The sequence below is a fragment of the Lepidochelys kempii genome, chromosome 7, assembly GCF_965140265.1.
Source record: "Lepidochelys kempii isolate rLepKem1 chromosome 7, rLepKem1.hap2, whole genome shotgun sequence".
Taxonomy (NCBI): Eukaryota; Metazoa; Chordata; order Testudines; family Cheloniidae; genus Lepidochelys; species Lepidochelys kempii.
The window spans coordinates 30,687,182-30,708,060 of NC_133262.1; the positions used below are offsets into that span (position 1 = coordinate 30,687,182).

Here is a 20,879-nt window from a genome sequence, read left to right on the forward strand (position 1 = left end):
AGGAACAAGTATCTCCGTACGGGCAAGAACAGGCCCCAGCTCCCAGACAGGAATTGGTGCTTTTAATGGGTGATTTGGTTTGACATCAATACAAAAACAAGGTTTTGGTGCCAAGAGTCACAGTTTCTTAACTATATACACAGCCCTGCCCCCGCCTGTGGGGGCGAGGGCAGGTCAGCCTGTCTTGCATCCAAGACATCAAGAGTTGAAGGGAGAGTTTAACTGCACCCCAGCATCTTACTTAGGCACAGGCAGGAGTCCCCTCTGTGGCATGGGGCAGAGGGACACCACCCCAGCAGATGCTGAGAGGTGGAAGCCACTAGAGGGAAGCACTACCATGGGAAGTCCTCCCCCCTTGACTTCACAACTTGTAGGTACATGGTGAGGGTGGAGCAGGACTGGACCGTTGCCCCCGGGAGAGTAGAGACTCCCCACCATCAGAACCCAGGATGCACATGGTCAGATCAGATAGGAAGTGACAGGCAGACGGCATCTGCTTCCAGGATCAGTGCTAGCAGCTCACTTGGTGATGGTGTTTCTGTTGAAGCAATGAGAGAGGGGACATGAGTGAAGGACCAGGACCACTCAGGCCAGGGGGAAGAGGTCATCACTAACAGGGGTTACAGCTACAAAAGAGGCCATGCACTCCTATATTAGCCCCACTAGACTTGGGAGAACCATGTCCTATGCTCCCCTCCAGACCACCTGCCCCAGGCCCCGGCTTCCCAGCACTGGGGAGGTCAGACAGACCAACCCTATGATGGCTGAGAGGACAGGGTACTTACGCATTCATGCTCTTGCCACTGCCGCTTAGCACAATGTAGGGGGTCTTCTGGGCCTTCTGCTTCTCCTGCAGCAGCGCTACCGTGCCCAGGGGCGTGTCGCTGGAGCTCATCTTCTTCAGCAGCTGAGAGAGAGGAGAGCCTGAGTCAGTACAGCCCCTTGCAGACTTTCACCAACTCAACTGTGATCCCAGGCTAACAGCCCATCCCATCCCATCCCACCTGCACCCAGTGCTGAGACACAGCCACCACGGAGGTGTAGGGTCTTATCAGTCCCTCACACAGCAAAGGAAGAACTCCCCTATTCCAGTTTAAACAGCAGGGGGAAGTAGAGGAGATGGTTAACCTGAAGAGTGATTTGGCCAGGACCCCAGGCTTAACAGCCAGACTCTGAGGCCAGAGCACAACCATTGATGACTGCAAATAATCAGCACAGCACCCCTTAGTGCCACACAGGCACAGGAGCCAACACCGACCACAGTGGGAGAGCACCCACCCTATGCTGCTCCTGTGTCCCCCTGGGCTCTCCTCAGGTTTCCCATCCATGCCTGACTGCTTGGCCAACAGGATGAAGCTGGACCTGCCCCCACCCCTCTTTCAGCATCCTACAGGCTCTGCCCATGGGGAACTCCAGTCATGTCACCCACTCACCGCCTCCTCGTCCAGCTTCTTCATCCTCCTCTCTGTCTTCATCTTCCCGGAGCCCTTCCCATGGAAGCGGTGAGAGAGCTGCCGGAACGCCTGGGGACAAAGTGCACAGAGTGGGGGTCAGCACTGATTGTCACACAGCCCCACCTAGGAGCCTCCTGCCACCCGCTCCACACAGTACCAGGGCTGGGAAACCCCCAGCGCCCTTCCCCATCTGTGACAGTAGGGAGAGCAAGGGATCCCCGCCACAGAACTCCCCCTTCACTATCACAGCTCCCAGCCAACCCTCTCCCACCCCCCGAGAAAAAAACCTCTTTTCACCATCACAGCCGCTTCCCATGGGGGAAATGGAGGGGAAAGACATGGATGCATCAGCACTGCCCACCCCCTACCCCGGGCGCCCCCATGTCCCTTCCCACTACCTCCTTTGGGGTGAGCTTGCGACCCGTCTCATCCACATATTCAATCTTGACGTCAGGCTTGTAGCCATCCTTTTCCTTGAAGTCCTGGGTGAAGCCCCGGTACTCCTCCCGCCGGCTGTACTTGTCATCAATGGCCCTGCGGGAGCCCAACCCAGAAGGTTATTTCAGTGGCGGGGCGGATGGCTGCTCTCCGCGCAGTCACTGCTGATCCCAATGTGATGCTAGAGGGCGCTCTCCCCTTGCAGTCAGTGCTTGCCCCAGCGTAGCACTAGGGGGTTTCTGTCTTGAATGAGATGCGAAACCAGGGCTCTTAGCCCTCTGGCCACTAATGATCCCTAGGCACTCGGCCTTTCAGTGGCACGAGACCTAGGCCCAGGTCTACAATAAGGGTTATGGGTGTTACTGGGAGTGCATGACCAGTGTCCACATCACCCAAACCACCAGCACAACAACTGCCTCCTTGCTGCCAGTCTCCGCTGCGTGACCGTTGGCATCCTTCTGGGGTTAGGGGAACCAGCCATGGGGCAGGACACTGCCAACACCTATTCTGGCAACAGATCTTATGGCACCCACTCCATGCCCCTCTTGTGGTGGCAAGTGCTACAGACATGGCTAGCACAGTGGGGCTTTAACTCAGGCAAGAGGCCCAGGTGCCAAGACCCAGAGGTGGCAGATCCAATTTCAGCTACTGATGATCTACCCCGGGGCTTCGCCTGCCCCACAAGGCCACTTACATCTTATCCTCAATGCAGTACACGGCTGAGGGTAGCGACTTGTTGGGCGCCTTCACCCTGGCCACTTTCTGCACTGTCGTCTCCAGCAGGCCTGCAGTGAGCAGAAGAGGCATGGATCAGGCCCTGCCCAGGGGCAGTAAGTGCTCTGGGAAGCTTCCCCCTCACCATAAACACCAGCCCCAGAGATCTCAGAGCTGCTGGATCACACAGGGAGAAAGGGCTTTCAGGGGCAGCATGGCCTAGTGGGCAGGGCAGTAGACTGGGACTCAGGACTCCTAGGCTCTATTCCTAGCTCTGACACACCTTGGGCACTTCAGTTCCCCTCTCAGGGGCTCTGTCCCACTCGGTGACGAAACGGGACTGTTCTTAATGTTTCCTCTGAATAGTGTGGGGGTGCCTCAGTTTCCCCTGTGCAGTTCTTAAGTATCTAGGTGGTGGGATAAGGGTGTATGATCATGGCAGAGCCCTAGAGGGCAGGTATGTGCAGGGGTCTGGACACAGAGAATGGCCAACACCCTGTTTCCTGGCAACTGATGGCCTGGGCCCTTCCCCCCTGCAAGGTGAGAGCTAAAGGGTTGGAGAACAAAGGAATCAGGTGACCTCCTGGCCCAGGAAAGGGACAAAGCCCAGAGGAGGGGGGGCTGGAGATAGTTTCAGTTTGGGGCTGGCTGGGGATATGGAGTGAAGTGCCAGACCTGGTTGTCTGGCTCACTGCCCCCCAGAATGGACCCAGCTGAGGGGTCCTGTTCTCTGCACCTACAAGCTCTGTTTTAGACCATGTTCCTGTCGTCTAATAAACCTTCTGTTTTACTGGCTGGCTGAGAGTCATGTCTGACTGCGAAGTTAGGGTGCAGGACCCTCTGGCTTCCCCAGGACCCCGCCTTGGCGGACTCGCGGTGGGAAGCGTACGGAGGGGCAGAGGATGCTGAATGCTCCGAGGTCAGACCCAGGAAGGTGGAAGTTGTGTGAGCTGTGTGTCCTGAAGACAGTCTGCTCACAGAAAGGACACTGGTTTCACAGAGTCCTGACTGGTTTAGTAGGGAGCAGTTCCAGAGCATCGCCCGGGGACTCCGTGACACCCTCCCACCCTTTGTTTAGGCTGAGCTCTCCAGGTCGGGGACTGCCTCATTGACTGCACAGCGCCCAGCATGACAGGGGCTGCGATCTCTGTAGATCTTGCCTTACTACAATTTAAACAAAGTTCACTCCGGTCACTAAGTACCAGGGAGGGTTTTCAGAGAGGAGTTGGGCCCTGCTGTGAACAGGGAGCAGTCATCTGTATGTAGCACAGCAGGCAAGCATGGGAACCCAAGAGGATTCTGGGACAGGGGGCTCATCCTGAGCTCCCCACTTACCTTTGTTCTGACAAAGCAAGAGGGCAGCAGCTAGGCCCCGGTTCACTATGGGCTCCTCATCCAGGATGGTGGTAGAGGATGCTGAGAACTGCAAAGGGGGAAGACAGGGTTCAGGGCTTTGGACTCATCTGTTTAAAGAGTCCCCTGCTATGCCAGCCCTGGGCTCCCCTCCCACAGCTCTGCCAGTGCCCCTCAATCCTGACTGACAGCCCCGCAGGGTTCATTGTGTTCACTGGAGGGGGGGGAGGGAAACGCATGTCGGGGAAGCTATGAATGCAGTGACACCTGTCACCGCCCACACACCCCTTCCCCAAATTGTACTCACATCCTGCTGCTGTTTCTCCTCATCTAGGTTGACCGTGCTCCAGCCGATGTTTTCTTCACCATCAGAGTCTGAGCCTCCATTTCCTGACCTCTCATCATCCCTTTCAAAGTCCTGAAAGCAGAAGAGAGGCCACCCGGGGCATCAGCATGGGGGCCCCCAGCTGGGTGGCTTAGTGGGGCTGGGATCACTGCAGAACATGTGCCACAACATGCAATGCAGCTCCATGCTCCCAGCTAGGGCTGGCCAAAGAGCCCCAAAACAGAAGCACTTCTGCCACCGCAGTGCCTCCTGGGAGTGGTAGTTTGGTTGTTTCACTTGCCCATTTTCCTTTATAGGTCAGACTCCATATGCCAGGACGCTCCATGGCCAAAAACTCCCACGATGTAGTGCTGTTCTGCACCAGAGGAAAGACCCTGATGTAGAATGGGAACTTCAGTCTGTCCAGGAAGCCCAGCCCATAAAGGAAAATGGGAGCATGACGTACCTGGATCACAGTTCCCATAAGGCACCATGGCAACATATCTGAATCAACCCCCAACCCATTACTATCCCCGCCCTGGGCTCTCCCCGAACCCACCCAGTTGTGCTGGTGCCGATCAGTCTCAACCCACAGCCGGCTACTATCACCGTCCTGGGCTCTTCTCCCCCACCCCACTCTGGCGGTGTCCCATAATTTTGACCCACAGCCCTCTGCTCCTGCTAGTTCTGCTGATGCCCCTCTGTCTAGGGCAGGTTCCTTTCATCCCAGCCCACTCTGGGGCAAGGGGAGGAATCCCCAGGAAGCCGCACCATGAGCTCCTCCTGGTCCTCGCGGTTGCCGGCCAGCCCATAAGTGGGGATCTCGCCCAGTGTGCGGCAGAACTCCGAGGTCGCATTGAAGACTATCGCTCCTTTCCTCTCTAGCTCCTCGTCGTCCTCCCGGCTACGGCGGGTCTCCAGTTTCTTGACGATCTCAGTGACCTGCTTCAGGAGCAAGAGGGCTGGGTTAGACAGCAGCTGGGCGCTAATGAGGCTGGGGGCTTGCGCACTGAACCAAGGATCACTAGGAGCCCCCAGAGTCAGGGCAGCCCCAGCAGGGCAGCTGGACCTGTGCTCAGGGGAAGGGTGTGACTGGGCACCACATGCTCCCTTCTGGGATGGCGGGTTCAGTCAAGGAGCATGGAGGCCAAATGCATCCATCCATAGAACAGGGTCACCCCAGAATCCTCTCCCTGGCTCTAGGAGGGAAGTGGGGTCTAGGGATTTGTAGGGAGCCAGGGTGGCTTCCCTCCGAACCAGAGGGTAAAGAGCCACCCTCTCAGCCTGAGTGGGCGGGGCCAGACCAAGTTTATGCCAATCCCCGGAAGGGGAGGGGTGGGACAGGAAGTACAAAGGACAGGGCCCTTTGCCCAGTGAGGAGAGCACCAGAGAGGGAGACAGACACAGGCTGCTCCCTTGCGATCCTGCTGCCGATCCAGGGGAGGCCCTGGGCCAGGAGGAACCTGAACGGGAGGAAAGCCTGTGGCGACCAGGACTGCCAGCCGCTGAGTACCCAGAGGACCTGGAGGGGCCCAGCTGTAGCCCGGGCCAGCTGAGTCCGACACAGAGGGGGAGCTGGAGCTGCCAGCAGCGGAATACCCAGACGAGCTGGAGGGACCGGAGAGACCCACTTGAGAGACCGGGGAGGAAGTAGCCCGGGGGCAGAACTGCACCGTGGGGTGGGGGTGTTTGGTCAGCGGGCGCGGATGGCCCCCCGCTGACCGAGCAGCGGGACCTTCAGCCCCCGCCACTGTCAGGGCCCTGGGCTGGAACGCAGTGGAGCTGGGTGGGCCTGCGTTCCCCTAGCCCGGCCAACCAGCCTGAGGGGCGCGCTGCAGACTCGTGCCAGCGCTCCTTTCCCGCTAATTCCCCAGTGCCCGAAAGGTGTGACTAAGGCCTGCCAGTGGGACCATAGCCCTCCATCGCCCCTTAAAGGCTAGGAGGACCAACGAAACCTGTCACAGGGTTAATGATTCCTAGGTTCCCAGCCCAGCTCTGGGAGGGGAGTAGTCTCCAGTCAGGGGGCCCACATTAGGAGCCAGGATTCCTGGTCTCTCTCTCTGATTCCATTCTATTCCATATGGTTATGACAGTAACACTCAGATGGCCTCCCAGACCATCATCAAAGCCCCGCACCCTGATTCCACCTGTGGACCAGGCCTCCTCACCTTCTCCCCACTCTCCTTCAGTTGCTGCATCTGCCGGAGCTTACGGCCCTTCTCCAGCTGCTTCTGCAGCTCCTGCTCCGCCTCGTCCTCCTCCAAGGCAACTGGGGATTTGGGCACTTTCTCAGCCTCCTCTGCGGGGAAAGAAACATAGGGGCATGGAGTCAACAACAGCAACGAGCATCCCAAGGGCCTTTGCTTCAGCAGGGTGGGGTCCTGCGGGGAGCATCAGGCCAGCCACTGGAGGCTGCTGGGTAAGAACCAGGCTCCAGGGCCTGACACACTAACCCAGTGCTTCTCAACTTTGATACCAGAGACTGGCTATGCTGCCTTCCTAAACTGTCAGGGAGATCTCAGGGACTGGCATCAGTCCACAGACCAGTTGAGAAAAACTCCTCTAACCCACTAGACCCCACTCTCCTCCTAGAGCAGGGGAAAGAACCCTGGAGTCCTGGGTCCCAGCCCCTCACCATCGCTGCTGATTTCCATGTTCTCTACCCGGGTGTCATCCGACTGGGATGGCAGGTCTGCAGGCTGGTTCACAATCTCTTCCATGTCCCCTTCCTCCTCCTCCTCCTTCTTCCTGTGAGCCCTCCTCCCTCGGCCCCTTAACCTGTGGGGAAGAGAGAACTTGGTTAGCACATGAACCAATCCCGCACAGCCCTCTTGGTCTCTCCACCCACAGGACTGGACTCCCCTGCCCCCCCCCGGTTACCGGGAGCCAAAGTCGCTCTGCTTTGTCTCATTGCCCAGGGGCAGCAGATCATCAGCTTTCACTGGCTTCTCCTTCTTCCGCAGCTTCTTCACCCGCCGTTTGGTCTTCTTGAAGGTGATGTTCTGCATGGGAGAGACCAAACGGGTCAGTGAGGCACAGCCTCTATCCCTCATCCACACAGCATGGTCCTGACCTGGTGTGTAGCACCTTGTCTGCAATCCCCATGAGCACCCAGGGCCCAGCACCTTGCCAACCACCCCCTCACACATCTACCCAGGAGCACCTGTGGCTCCACGCCCCCAGCATCTGTACCTAGAACCACAAGTCCAGGCGCATGCCCCACAGTGCCACTCCCTAATACACACACGAGCAACTGGGACAAGGCACTGTCTTTAACACACCAGGCCAGGGGGTGGCTAGAGCCCAGCGCTCCACTCCAGTCCCACCAGTCCACAGGTAGTCTGGTCTTCAGAATATCAGGGTTGGAAGGGACCTCAGGAGGTCATCTAGTCCAACCCCCTGCTCAAAGCAGGACCAATCCCCAACTTTTGCCCCATATCCCTAAATGGCCCCCTCAAGGATTGAACTCACAACCCTGGGTTTAGCAGGCCAAAGCTCAAACCACTGAGCTATCTCTCCCCCTCTTGTAAGACAAGGTAAGAATCCAACACCCCTTTGCAAACATTCTCTGTATATGAGAGGCAGCACTATCATGGGATTGGGAGCCAGGACTCCTGGGCTCTATTCCCAGCTCTGCCACTAACCTTGGGGTCAGTCCCATTTCCTCTATGCCTCAGCCCCATCTTTTGTCTAATCAGACTGAGCTCTCTGGGGCAGGGACTGTCTCTCTGTGCATGGGAGGGGTCCTGTCTCAGTTTGGGGGCTCTGTGCATTGCCTGGTGCACAGTGGGGTCCTGATCTCAGTCAGGGGGTGCTTTGCAGCACCCAAGACAATCCCCCTCCAAGCGCTATTGTAACAGACATAATAGCATTAGCCACAGTTTCACAGAGTTTAAAGATCATCTAGTACAGGCCCCTGCAGCAGCAGGGAATAGATAAGGTAAGACATGCCCAGCAGATGACCTCTGCCCCATGCTGCAGAGGGAGGTGAAAACCCCTACGGTCCCTGCCAATCTGACCTTGGTCTAATTCCTTCCCGATCCCAAATCTGGCCATCAGCTGGACCCTGAGCGCCTGGCAAAGCCCATCAGCCTGGCAACTAGAGAGAGGATTAGGTGGACCAAGTCAGAGCCTGGCTTGCCCCACATCCCACTACTGCAATAGGGACCTGGATCCCGGAATAAACGAGTAGCAGGTGCTACTGCAGGAGGCCTCCTTACCATCTCCTCTGGGGTGAAGTACTCTGAGGCCAGGTGCAGACCAGGCATGTCTAGGCTCTGGGCCTGGCTGCGCAGACTATCGCGAACCTGCTGCAGCTCCCGCTCCCATGAGCCATCTGCCATGCCGCCCGAGTCCAGCTTGAAGGATTTCTTCTTCTCCCCTTCGATCTCCTCATCATACTTAGACAGGACGTTCTTGTGTTTGTACTGGGGGAGAGACAGCACGTGAGCCTCCAGCACAGAGACCTTCCAGGGTCAGGCAGCATAAGGCATTCCAGCAGGGATGCAAGACGGGAATCAGAACAACAGGTTTGCGGCTCATGAGCTGCCCATGTCTTCCCCACCACTGCTCGTTCGGGCTTTCACTCAATATGCCCTGCCCCCTGCTGATTGGCTGTTTTCTCTAACTCCCTCCCACGCTCCAGTTCATGTTCTCTGCCTTCCTTGGTCTGGTTAGCTACACCACCTCCAATCCCACAAACAACCCACCTCCCGCTTAAACAAACCATGGCACCTCTCCACTTTTCATAGATCTATAGAGTTTAAGGCCTGAAGGGACCATTAGAGCATCTACTCTGACTCCTGTCTATCACAGGCCAGACAGTTTCATCCATTTCCCCCTGTATTTAACCCAATACCTGGCATTTGGCGAAAGCCTCTCCCAGTAAGGCATCAGTCTGAATTTGAAGCCATTAAGAGAGCACTATTTAGATTATTCCACGTCTGGAGCATTGCCTGCCACCACCAGGGCCCCCCCACCCCCAGATTTCAGCTATGAGGCAGGTCACAGAGCCTGCAGTGGGAGCCCCCGCACCGCACTGTTGGGCAGAGAAATGAGCCCCTGCACCGCACTGTTGGGCAGAGAAATGAGTCACAGCACCGACTATAATGCCCTTCCCCACTCCAGGCAGATTCTCCACACCTCTCAGGATCAGGTTTTGAACTGCAATCCCTATGGACAAAGCTAGTCCATAGTCCCGGCCTCCGTTGCCAGCCAGGAATACACCCACTGAGTAGGTCAGTGCTCGGACTAACCTACATGAAGGAGTCTTCCCAGGCAGGCCAGGAAATGCTCTGCACGCTAACGGCATGGCCGTTTAAAACCACCGTACTGCTGTAACCCAAGAACACTGATGCCCCTGGGCCTGGATTGAAGGAGGTTAGAGAACAGTGTTAAGTCACAGCCACCAATCACAGGGGGTTTGCTAGTTGCTTGATTAAAGGAGGTTGCTTTGGGAATCTAGGTCACCTATGACCACATTTCACGGCTACCTTTAGCCCAGTGACTCCAAGCACATGGGCGCGCATGCACACACACACACACCCCCACCGAGGAACCTGGGCCCATTTTAAACTACAGGAGGAGGCCTGAGAACCAGTGCAGCCTGCCCTTGTATCCTGTGCTGCTCTTACAATCGCCATGTCATCCACACTCTCCTCCTCCTCATAGGGCCTGTACTCCGGCTTCTTCTTCCGCAGTTCCACATTCTTCTTAGCTTTCTCCTTGTCCACTATATTGACGTTCACCAGGACATCGTCCTCCTCCTGAAGGACACCTGGGAGACAAGATACCATCACCACTGGGTTACCATACAGCCCTGGCTCAGCCCCAGCCACAGTGCTCCCAGCACTGTAGCTAACGACCACGGACTGTCAATCTATTCATTGCCCGCTGCGTTCAAGGGCTTCAGTTGGCCAGCAGGAACAAGAGGACTTCCCTCTCCTCTAGCTTTGCAAGATGCTTTACATCTGGCATTTAATCCCCCACCACGCCCCAGAGAGGCTCCAAAGAGGGAAACAGAGCCCCATCACATCTAAGTGACTTGCCAGAGTTCAGTCAGTGGCAGCACCCATGGTAGTGCCCAGGAGCTCTAGTCACGGACCAGGACCCCTTGTGCTAGGTACTATACAAACAGAACAAAAAGACAGTCCCAGCCCCAGAGAGCTGCCTGTCTAAATAACCCCTGACTTTTTTCGGTCATCCTGCTCTATCCCCTAGGCCACCCTCCCTCCCACTTCCAATATGATTATGGGAAACTGCAGCGAATCATTAGTGGCTCAGGGCCTGCTGTACTGAGGGCAGGCAGTATGCTAATAAATGCATTCCCCAGTCAAAGGGCTTCTTTCACAGTGGGTGTAACACTGAGTTTGATGGAGTTCTGCCTTCTGAAACCTGTACAAAACCTGCCCCGTGCTGCCCAGATTCCAGAATATCCACCATTATCTCCATTCAGTGAATAGAGGCAGTGCAGCCTAGAGGGGAGGGTGCTGGATTGTGAGTTGGAGATTTGGGTTCTATTCCCCGCCAGGTGACCTTGGGCAAGGGCCTCTCTGTGCCTCAGTTCCCCCTCCCATCCTTTGCCTGTTTAGACTGTGAGCTCTCTGAGGCAGGGATTACTTGAGGGTAGGATCTGTGCAGCACCCAGTGTAACTGTATTGGTTGATATATCACACACACACAGTTCTACCAGTACATAATCTGTGTGTAGAACTTGTGAGCAATTCCACTAACAGCTTTCCCCCCCCCCCTAGGGATTTATACAGACAGGTCAGAAAATAAATTCAGATTTTATAGCAGGGGAGCAGGGAGTGGGGAAAGCCCTAGTGGTAGCCATGTTGTCTCAATACAGGCAGCCCTGCTCTCCACCAGAATAATCATTACCCCACTCCCATGCTGAGGGGTGCAAGGGAAGTCCCTTTGGTTACCTTTGTCTTTGAGGGTCAGAATAACGGTCTTTCCTTCCTCAAACGAATCAATGGTGTGTTCCACCGTCAGGCCCTGCAGATCCCGGGAGCTGTAGTGATCCTGGAGATAGAGGAAAATCGAACAGGAGGCATCAGGCTGAAGGAAGTCAGCTTGGGAGGAGAAGGCATGAATGCCAAGCCAGAACTCAGGCACAGCCACCCGTCCCCCAGAGGGCAGTAGAGTCATTAGAGAGATTACAGAGCCAGAAGAGGTCACTGTGATCATGTTGTCTGACCTCCCATGCAACACAGGCCATACAACAGCCCTGAATTAATTCCTGGTTGAATCGGAGCAGATATACTAGAAAAACATCCAACCTTGATATAAAAATTGCCAGTGATGGTTTCATAACCATACAGCTAAGGGTAGCCTAGAATTCCTCCTTACCTGTAAGGGGTTAAGAAGCTCTAATAACCTGGTTGGCACCTGACCAAAAAGACCAATGGGGAAAGAAGATACTTTCAAATCGGTGGGGGCGGGGGGTGAGATGGGGGGTGTTGCGCTCTTTGTTTTTTGTTCTCTTGGGAAGCAGAGAAGCACCAGGTCAGAAAATTCCTCCTCCCAGGACATGTTAGATTACCTTTTGTTTTCAAGTTGTGAATTTTCCCCTGTATTAAGCGAGAGGTTTATCCCTGTTTTTTGTAACTTTAAAAGTTTTACCTAGAGGGGAATCCTCTGTGTTTGAATCTGATTGCCCTGTAAAGTTACCTTCCATCCTGATTTTACAGAGGTGCATCTTTTACTTTTTTTTTTTCTTTATAATAAAGTTCTGTTTTTTAAGAATCTGGTTTACCTATTTGGTTGGTATATTATTCTCAAGCCTTCCCAGGAAGGGGTGTAGGGCTTGGGGAGATATTTTGGGGGAAACAGGAATTCCAAGTGGCCCTTTCCCTGATTTTTTGTCTAAATCACTTGGTGGTGGCAGCGTACCGTCCAAGGACAAAGGATTTGTGCCTTGGAGAAGTTTTTAACCTAAGCTAGTAGAAATAAGCTTAGGGGGCTTTCATGTGGGTCCCCACATCTGCACCCTAGAGTTCAGAGCGGGGAGGGAACCCTAACAGATGGAGAATGCACCACAGCCCTTGGGAAATTCTTCCAACGGTTACCTCCTCTCACTGGGAAAAATGTGCTTATTTCCAGTCTGAATTTGTCTAGCTTCAGCCTCCAGCCATTCGCTCTTGTCAAATCTTTGATAATGGAGAGCTCTTCAAACTAGCAGACAAATTTCTGTCTCCTATGTAGGTCCTTACAGACTGGGATCAAATGGCTACTGATAACCTTCTTTTTGTTAAGTTAACTTGATTGAGCTTCTGGTGTGTCTCACTCTAAGGCAGTTTCCAATCCTTTAATAATGCTCGTGGCTCTTCTCTGCACCCTCCCTGGTTTATCAATGTCCTTCTGGATTGGTGCACACCAGAACTGGACACAAGATCCAGCAGCCAAGCATTGTATGGTTTCAGCTTTGTACAGAGGCTAGAGATGCAGGTTTCAGATCAGATGCCTGGAAGTGGGGGACCTTCAGTTTCTACCCTAGAGCAACGCCAGGCTGCATGGGGAAGCCACCACTGTAGCACTCATGGCCCAGTTCACGCTAGAGAGTAACTGCAACACTAGTGAAATCAACAGAGTCGCATTGAGGTAAGGGAGCAACTCTGGCATGGATCAGTGCCATAGCACATGGAGTCCTGGATAGTCTCCGGGAAAGCCATTGTGAAAATGGAGACATCAATACTACTGCATTTCAATAAGCAAACATGGCCAGCCCTCCTTGCCAGCACACTCCAGAGGTGTGCAGGAGACCCCTTCTCTTTCTGGGGGCACTAGGATCCATGCAGCACTCCCCACCCATCAGCCACATACGCTATAGAGCAAGAAACTGCAGGGAGAAGCCAGCCAGAGACTGAAACTGGAAGGAGCAAAATAGTACACTATTTTGTACTGATCTGAAGGAACTTCTCTGCCCTGCACTGACTGGGGTTTGCTCCACCCTGCTCCCTTCTGTCTCTTCACTTCAGACTTGCTTCACAGCTTCCCCTCATACCCTCCCTACCCTGCCCCCTCTCCCCATTTCCTTTCCCCTCCCAGGAACAGCTATCATGCGGTTTGTGGCCATGGCATTGTTCACTCTGCTTCTGCATACTACACCTTTCCCCCAGCTGTATCTGTCCCCACCATTTAGCATGTACGATCCTTGGGGCAGGGACTGTTTGTACAGGGTCTAGTACAATGGGGCCCTGGTCGTTGTTGGTCCCTAGGTACTGCTGAGGTATTTGCACTCTGCCAGGACCTCCAGGTTGCTCTCACCTTCTTCTTCTGCCCAAACTCCTCTTCCACAAGACTGCTGATGCCGAATTCCTGGTCCATCTCTTCAAGGAGTTTAGCCTGAATTTAACAAAATAGAAACAATTCTGATGCTTTTAAAATTAATCACAGTCATATAGGACGTATTAAGATATAGGGTCTAATGCAGAGCTCCTCAAAGTGTGGGGCGCGCCCCCCTAGAGGGGTGTGGAGAACCATCCTGGTGGGAGCGGCTGGGCGTGGGCCAGCCCCCACAGGGGCAGGGAGGGAGCACCACCCAGCCCCTCCCCATTCTGCTTCAGTCCCACCCAGAGCCGCATCCCCGGCTCCCATCCCCAGCCTTGGCGCAGCTCTGATTCCAGCCCTGGAACAGCCCCCAGCCTCGGCCACAGCTCGGTTCCGAGGGCTGAGGGTGGGGGCAAGGCCAGGAACAGAGACACACCTGACCACGGGCCCAGCTGCTGGCCCCCACCACAGCCCAACTGCGGCTCCGCTCCCAGCTCAGTCCTGTTCCTGGCTCCAGCCCCACGCCCAGCGTCAGCCCACTTAGCCCTGTCCGCCACCCCACAAGCTGCAGCCCTGCTCCCAGCCCCACCAGGCCTGACCCTCAAAAACTTGGTCTAGTGGCCAAAAGTTGGGGGAAGGGCTGGGAGCCAGGCCATATACGTTCCCAGCACTGGGAGGGTGTAGAGTCTAACGGTTAGAGCTGGGGTGCAAGGCATTAGAACTCCTGGTTTCTATTACCCACTGAACATGGTCTAGTAGTCAGAACAGGCATGCATGGGGGAGAGAACCAGAACTCCTGGCCCAACCTTGCCATTTAATCCATTTGTACCCTATCACTTTCTCTATGTCTGGTTCCTTGATATTGTTTGGGGACCTGCACAGTGCCTGGCATGATGCCTCCCTCCTGGCTGGGGTCTGTAGGCACTACCATAATACACCTAAACAACACAAGGGCTAAGTCTGGCTGCTGTCTACACCTTCCAACCTCTGTAGCAAGCTCATAGCTCAATAGGAGCTGGCTAAGCTGAAGAGTATTACTTCCAAAGCATACAACAAGCCATCAGCACAGCCCCAGTCCAACACAACACCCCCTTGCATGCAGTCCCAGGCCAGCAAACGTATGCTCTCGCATCAGCCGGCCCAGAATACCAACCACCATGCAACACTCTGCCACATGCGGCGAATTACAGCCTTAGTTCCTTATTGCAGCGGCAACCCAAGAGCTGGCACAGCTGAGAGCAGGGCAGATGGCACCAACTGCTGGGACAGGGATGGAACATGCTTTACTACTGGATTGAAGACAAGGGCAGCTGGGTACATGTCACACATAGTGCTAGTGTTCCCAACGAGGCACCCATGCAGCCCAGAAGCTCCTGAGACTCCAGGACTACACTAACCCTCTTCTCAGCCAGCTCCTTCTCAACCTGCAGTTTCCGGCTCCTCTCGATCCAGGCAGCGGTGTCATCCAGCCAGGGGTCATCCTCTCCCAGAGACTTGATTTTCCTGAAAGCGGGGAAACAGAGGAAGAAGCTAGCAGGAAAGAAGGCTGTTCTGCCTTGGAGAGCTCCCCACCACCGCCTCATCCTCCTTGGAGCCCTCTGGATCCTTGAAATGACCAGGAGCTCAAATGTCTTTCCTGTCCTCAGGAAAAGCACTGGTAGTTCAGTGGTAGAATTCTTGTGTCTGCCCCATAGGAGATCTGGGTTCAAATACTGGTCAATGCAGACCCATGTTTTAGAGAGGGATGGAAGAGGGAGAGAAGGAAAGGATGGTTCAGTTGTCAGGGCACTAGCCCAGGACTTGGGAGACCTGGGTTCCATTCGCAACTCTACCAGACTTCTTGTGTGACCTTAAGTCAGTCACTGGAGCTACCCAGTGACTCAGTTTCCCCATTCCAGAACTGACTATATTAACTACACTGAATACTCTTCTTCTCCATAGAAACATCCAATTCCGTTTGGAATCCAGCTAAATTCTCAACCTTAATATCCCATGATAATGAGTTCTGCAGGCTACTTCCGGCCAGAAGGGCCCTAGTATGGAATCATCTAGTCTGACCACAGTATAACACAGGCCATAGGACTGCCCTGATGTAACTCCTACTTGAACTAGAGCAGATCTCTTAGAAAAAGACAGCCAGTGACAGAGAACCCACCATAGCTCTTGGTCAGTTGTTCCAAGGGTTAATTATCCTCACTAGTAAAAATGTGTGCCTTACTCAATGACACATCTTGAGCAAAGTAGTCATTAGCTCAGGCTGTTAGAGCCAGACATCCCAGGTTCAATCCTTGTTGCCTAACAGTTACATCCTTATATTTGTATAAAGCTTGGGGTCAGAGCAATGAGCAGTGGGTGCTGACACTGCATCACACTCAACAGTAATGGGACCAAGTACATACAAAGCAAATAGGGTGGGGGTTTACCCTAATTTCTGGTTGAGGAGCCGCTTCTCCTTAGCAGCTGCTAGCTTCTCCCGGATCTCCTCCCTCTGCTTCAGCACAATGGGGTTGATCACCTCAGCTGCCACAGGGTCCTCCTTACTGCCCACTTCTGCAGAGGAAAACACACAAGACAGAGGAGCTGCAGCAGGAGGAGTCAGGCAAGTATGTTACTGCCCCCCTCGCCACTTGCATTCCTCCTGTTAGTGCTTGGCAGGAGAAAAGAACAGCACAGGGATCAACTGAGTGCCTTGATCAGCTGGGAGAGGGCATGGGAGGAGTCTTACCACATCTGATCATGGGATGGACCTGATGTCTCTTCCCCTTGGCCAGGGCCAGAGCCCTGCTCCCTGTGGAAGGAGCAGCAGTGGGAACTGGCAGGCGTTGGGTCCAGAGGAGGAAGGAGACCACCATGCTCTAACCGACTGCTCAGCAGGGTGTCGGCATGTTTCAGCGTGCTTGGCCCAGGACAGTCCGTAGGCAGACACTGTGTGGTGACGCCACACAGCACAGCCTAGGCATCGGAGAGACCAGGAGAACCACGGGGTCTGTCTGTGTCCAGCAGCCTCCATAAACACCACCGCCAAGACCTGCTCTTCTCTACTAGGAAGGGGCGCTATAGCCACTGAGCCCTCCTACACCCTCCAGTTCTGTTTGCCCTGCCACCATGCCTAGTGCAGAAATGCATGCCGGGATGGAGTCCCCAGGGACCTCAGCTGACAGAGGGCAGAATTTTCAGAACCACTGAGCACTGCCTTAATCCTGCTCCTATGGGCTTCCATGGGGGGTTGTCAGGCCAACACTGAGTGCTTCTGAACAGCCCAACCAGAGCATCTTGCTGCCTGGATGAAGAGGAGAATTCAGATGGAATCTGGAGAGACTTCCAGCCAGCCCTCATCTTGCAGGACAGACCCAGGTTCGAGTCCCTGCTGTGTCACAGACTCCCTGTGTGACCCCAGACAAATCACTTAGGCCATGTCTACACTACAGACTTCACATCTACACTACAGACTTCTGTCAGCCAGGGGTCAGATTAGGTGTGACTGACAAGAGCAGAGCAGACAACTGCCCGCCTCTAGTGTAGGTGTAGCTATACAGAAAATCTGCACTTTGAGGAGTTTTGCTTTGTGGGAATAAGGTTACTCAACCTGAGCAAAGCCAGTACTAACTACTCAGTCACATGCTTCACCGGCATAGTATACAGATATTCTTATAGTGGTATAGTGCTCCTAGCACAGACATGGCCTCTGTCTTTCATTTCTTCATCTGTACAACACGGTATTAGTATTGTCTACCACTCCAGGGAGCTCTGTGGATAAACACATTAAAGGCTGAGGGGCTCAAATGCTACAGAGATAGGGGCCAGATAAGTACACACAAAAACAGTGTTTGTACAGCGCCCAGCACAATGCAGTCTTGGTCTGTAACTGGGGCTTCTTGGGTGCTACTGCAATACAAAGAGCCTAAGAGAAAAATATTTAATGAGTTCAGAAAGTTTAAGGCCAGAAGGGACCATTAGTCATCTAGTCTGGCCTCCTGTAAGGCACATGTCAGAGAATTTCAGCCAAATACCCCTATATTGAACCCAGTGACTTGTTACACCAAAACATTTCAGTCCTCAGAAGACACTTATGTGCCCCTTGCAGGGAACAGGAGAGACTTGGGCAACCCCAATACCCACAGGCCCTGCGATGGCAGGGAACTGATGAGAGATGAAGAGTGGGGCACAGGAACAAGGACCCTCCAGCAAAAACCCCAACCACAACACATCAAAGCGGGGGAACACTAAGATAGCAAAATACCAGAGACCCCACATTTTTGTGCCATTCCTACAAAGGGATGTTAAAGCCTTAACAAGTACAAAGTGGTTTCAGACCAAACACAAGGTTTGGGTTTTTGTTTTAATTAAGGTGAAAGCCAAACTTACCCTTTTTGATGGTATTGACTTCCAAAGGCTTCAGCCCAAGTTTAGCTCGGAGTTTACTGCAGATAGAAAGAAAGATGGGGTTATGTGGCATAACCATCAGAAATACACAGATCCTACAAGAGCAGGACTCATTTAGAGCACAGAGAAAAGATTCTCCAGTGGTTCAGGCATTAGTGTGGGACTAAGGACACCTGGGTTCAATTCCATCCCCGTCCTGTGTGACATCGGAAAAATCAGTCCATCTGTAAAACGGGGATAATAGCACTTCACCACCTCACAGGGGAGTTGTGAGGATATATCTATCAATGATTAGGAAGCTACAGGAATTGGGGGAGGCAGATAAGTACCTAAGCTTTCTTCTATGTTTGCACACTGGCTAGCACAATGTGGTCTTGGTTCATGACTGTGGTTCCTGGGCACTACTGGAACACAAGTGATAAAATCCAAGGCTGAGGCATGGCTGCTGAGTTCTCATTAGAGGAAATTAGGCATACAAATCCACTATGCCTTCCCTACGGACTGCACCTTGACAGTCGGAAAGCTATGTATCCAGTGACCTTGAGAGCTCTGCTGGCAGGAGCTTTAACTCCTGCCAAGGCAACCCAAGATCTCCCAAGTTTCTAGTCCAGTGTCCTGCCCACTAGGCCATGCTGCCTTCCCTCATAAAAAAAGATTACAGAAACACAACAAGGTAAACATTCCAGCAAACGGCATGACAGACAGGATGGCAGAGCCTTGGTCATGCCCTAAGCAATGTCTGATGGGCTGTGAAGATTTCAGATTCAGAGTCATCTTTGTGAATCTCAGACCAACTCCCCATTCATTTCTTTCCAGATCCCAAAAAGAGCCAGGGGGGCCTCTGCATTTTCAGCACCAACTAATTAGAGAAATAAATTACAGACCCCACATTTCCCACACACAAAATTAATGCCACTTACCCTTTCAGGGTCTCAGTTTCCCCACCTGTAAAACGGGGATAAAAGTATCGTCCAACCTCACAGGATGGAATAAATGCATTTGGTGCTCAGACACAATGAGAAGTGGTGGGGAGGGTGAGCACGTAATTACATTAGATATAGCATCTCACTTACTTGGTCTCTTCAATGCTGAGAGAAGCATCCCCCGAGCTAGCCTTTGAGCTGGCAGCTGTTTAGAGATAAGTCAGGGAGATGTTTGTAAACAAGACAAAAGTAACAGACCTCGTTTTCATAGATTTTAAGGCCAGAAGGGTCCACTCTGACCAACTGGTCTGACTTCCTGCTTAGCACATGCCAAAGACCACCACCCAGCTAAGATATGCTTTTTATAGCGAAAAGTGCTGTGAACACACACACCCCTTACAGGGACCTGAAAATTTAACTTGGTTCCTTTGGCTTTGCCCATCAGCTGGAATAAAGATCCCACAGAGGGAGCCAAGCTAGTTATTCTGTCGATGAAACAGAACAGACTCCAGCTCGCACTATTGTGGAGTGTCAGTGAGGTCAATGGCTAGATACCATGTCATGACAGAATATGGTACCATAAAACAGGGTGCTAGACAGATGTAGCCAGAAAGTGTGTCTATCCAGATCACAGGCCACACAGTTATCGTATAGAGTTATGTATTAAGACACCTTTTCGGGGCACTTTATACATAGATGTCTCATGATCAACCAAGGAAGTCCCTTCACAAAAGGTCTATCCTGAGCTCATCTGCTCCAAAAACCTTTCAGAACCCCTTTATGAGCAATTACAAACACATGCATGCTCACTCCCCAGGACAGGCGATGAGCTTACTCCTTGCTTTACTCTGATCTTTCATGCCCCTTCTCCATCAAACACCCCCCACCACCCAATAAATCAGCAAGTCATGCCTTCCCTAAACCTCATCCCCCACCACCTCCTCCAGGACAGCACCTGCAGCTGCTGCCTCCTCCAACCCATGAGACGTGTCATATCTCCCTCACCCATCAGAGACTATAACTCCACATCTCTACCCCATAAAAAATTCATGCCCTCTGACCTCTAAAGTTAATGACCCAGTGCCACAACACAGAAGGACAAACACGCACTCTGATCCCTCACCTAGCCCCTTCCCAACACCTGACCCCCATAACTTCTCCGCTAGCAGCCAATCCCCACCATAAACCCTCATAGTCAACCCAACACCCCCCCATAACCACCTCTAAACATCCAAAGACACCTGCCACCCCAGAGCACTAATAAAACCTAATAAACTCTGTCCATTCCCTTACCTCATTAGCCACACCAATCCCTCCCCCTCGACCGCACAGACTCCATATCACCATAGCCCCTCTCCCTCCATATCTCATAGCCACACCCCACTCCCATAGACTACCCCACAGGGCACCCCACAGGACACCCCCACATTCCTTTCCCTCTGACCTCCTCAGCCCTTCCACTCTTAGCCACCAGTGACTCCGCCTCTGACTCCCACCTTCTCCCTTTGGACCCCTTCCCCGAACCCCGGTCCTCTCCCCTCAAACTCTTCTCTGGCTCTCGGGCCGCTCGTCCTAGAGCCTCCCGCTCAGCCCCCCGGGTCCCTCCCCTCATACCACCCCCCGGGCTCTGACCTGCCTCGTATCCCTCGTCGCGCTTCTCCCGCTTGATCCGCCTGGTCCCCTCAGCCTCCTGGGCGCCCCTGTCCCCAGCCCGGCCATGGCTACCCCGGGCCGCCGAGGCCGCCTCCTCTCCCCCACTCCGCCGGCTGCTCCGCTCCCCGCGGCTCCGGCTGCGCTTCCCCCGCCGCTCGCCGGACCCGCCGCTCCGGTGCTTGTGCTTCTTGTGCTCCCGATGCCGGGACGAGGACGAGGGGGCGGCGGGCGCCGGCTGAAGTTGTTGCGGTGGTTGCTGCTGCTCCTCAGAGCCCCCAGGGCCCCCGGTCTCCCCCCGCTCCCGGTGCTTCTTCGAGGAGCCCATGGAGACGCAAAATGGCACCGGCGCGACGCGAAGCTTCC

General features: G+C 53.8%; 1 protein-coding gene across 2 annotated transcripts; it reads right to left on the reverse strand.

Moving 5' to 3' along the window:
* Positions 1–40: 40 nt before the first annotated feature.
* Positions 41–20,879, reverse strand: SART1 (spliceosome associated factor 1, recruiter of U4/U6.U5 tri-snRNP). 2 transcript variants are annotated; one of them, XM_073351692.1, is made up of 20 exons: positions 20,496–20,879; positions 19,014–19,068; positions 17,923–17,978; positions 15,981–16,107; positions 14,955–15,060; positions 13,555–13,632; positions 11,211–11,310; positions 9,918–10,060; positions 8,505–8,711; positions 7,165–7,286; positions 6,920–7,062; positions 6,453–6,583; positions 5,056–5,226; positions 4,267–4,377; positions 3,942–4,029; positions 2,587–2,677; positions 1,853–1,988; positions 1,434–1,523; positions 786–907; positions 41–538 (listed from the first exon to the last, which is right to left on the reverse strand). In XM_073351692.1, the coding sequence occupies exons 1-20, from the start codon at positions 20,839–20,841 to the stop codon at positions 520–522; spliced, it is 2,442 nt and encodes an 813-aa protein (XP_073207793.1). In that variant the 5' UTR covers positions 20,842–20,879; the 3' UTR covers positions 41–519. The 2 variants fall into 2 exon arrangements, with proteins under 2 accessions (XP_073207793.1, XP_073207792.1); XM_073351691.1 differs by having other exon boundaries at positions 5,056–5,229; positions 20,496–20,878.

What these genes read in the sequence shown, in the direction of transcription:
- SART1 (XM_073351691.1), bottom strand. Translation starts at nt 20,841, where the DNA reads ATGGGCTCCTCGAAGAAGCACCGGGAGCGGGGGGAGACCGGGGGCCCT. An exon ending in CTCAGCATTGAAGAGACCAA is followed by an intron (nt 17,979 to 19,013) that starts GTAAGTGAGATG and finishes TTCTATCTGCAG; the next exon opens with TAAACTCCGAGCTAAACTTG. An exon ending in CTCCTCAACCAGAAATTAGG is followed by an intron (nt 15,061 to 15,980) that starts GTAAACCCCCAC and finishes CCCCGCTTTCAG; the next exon opens with GAAAATCAAGTCTCTGGGAG.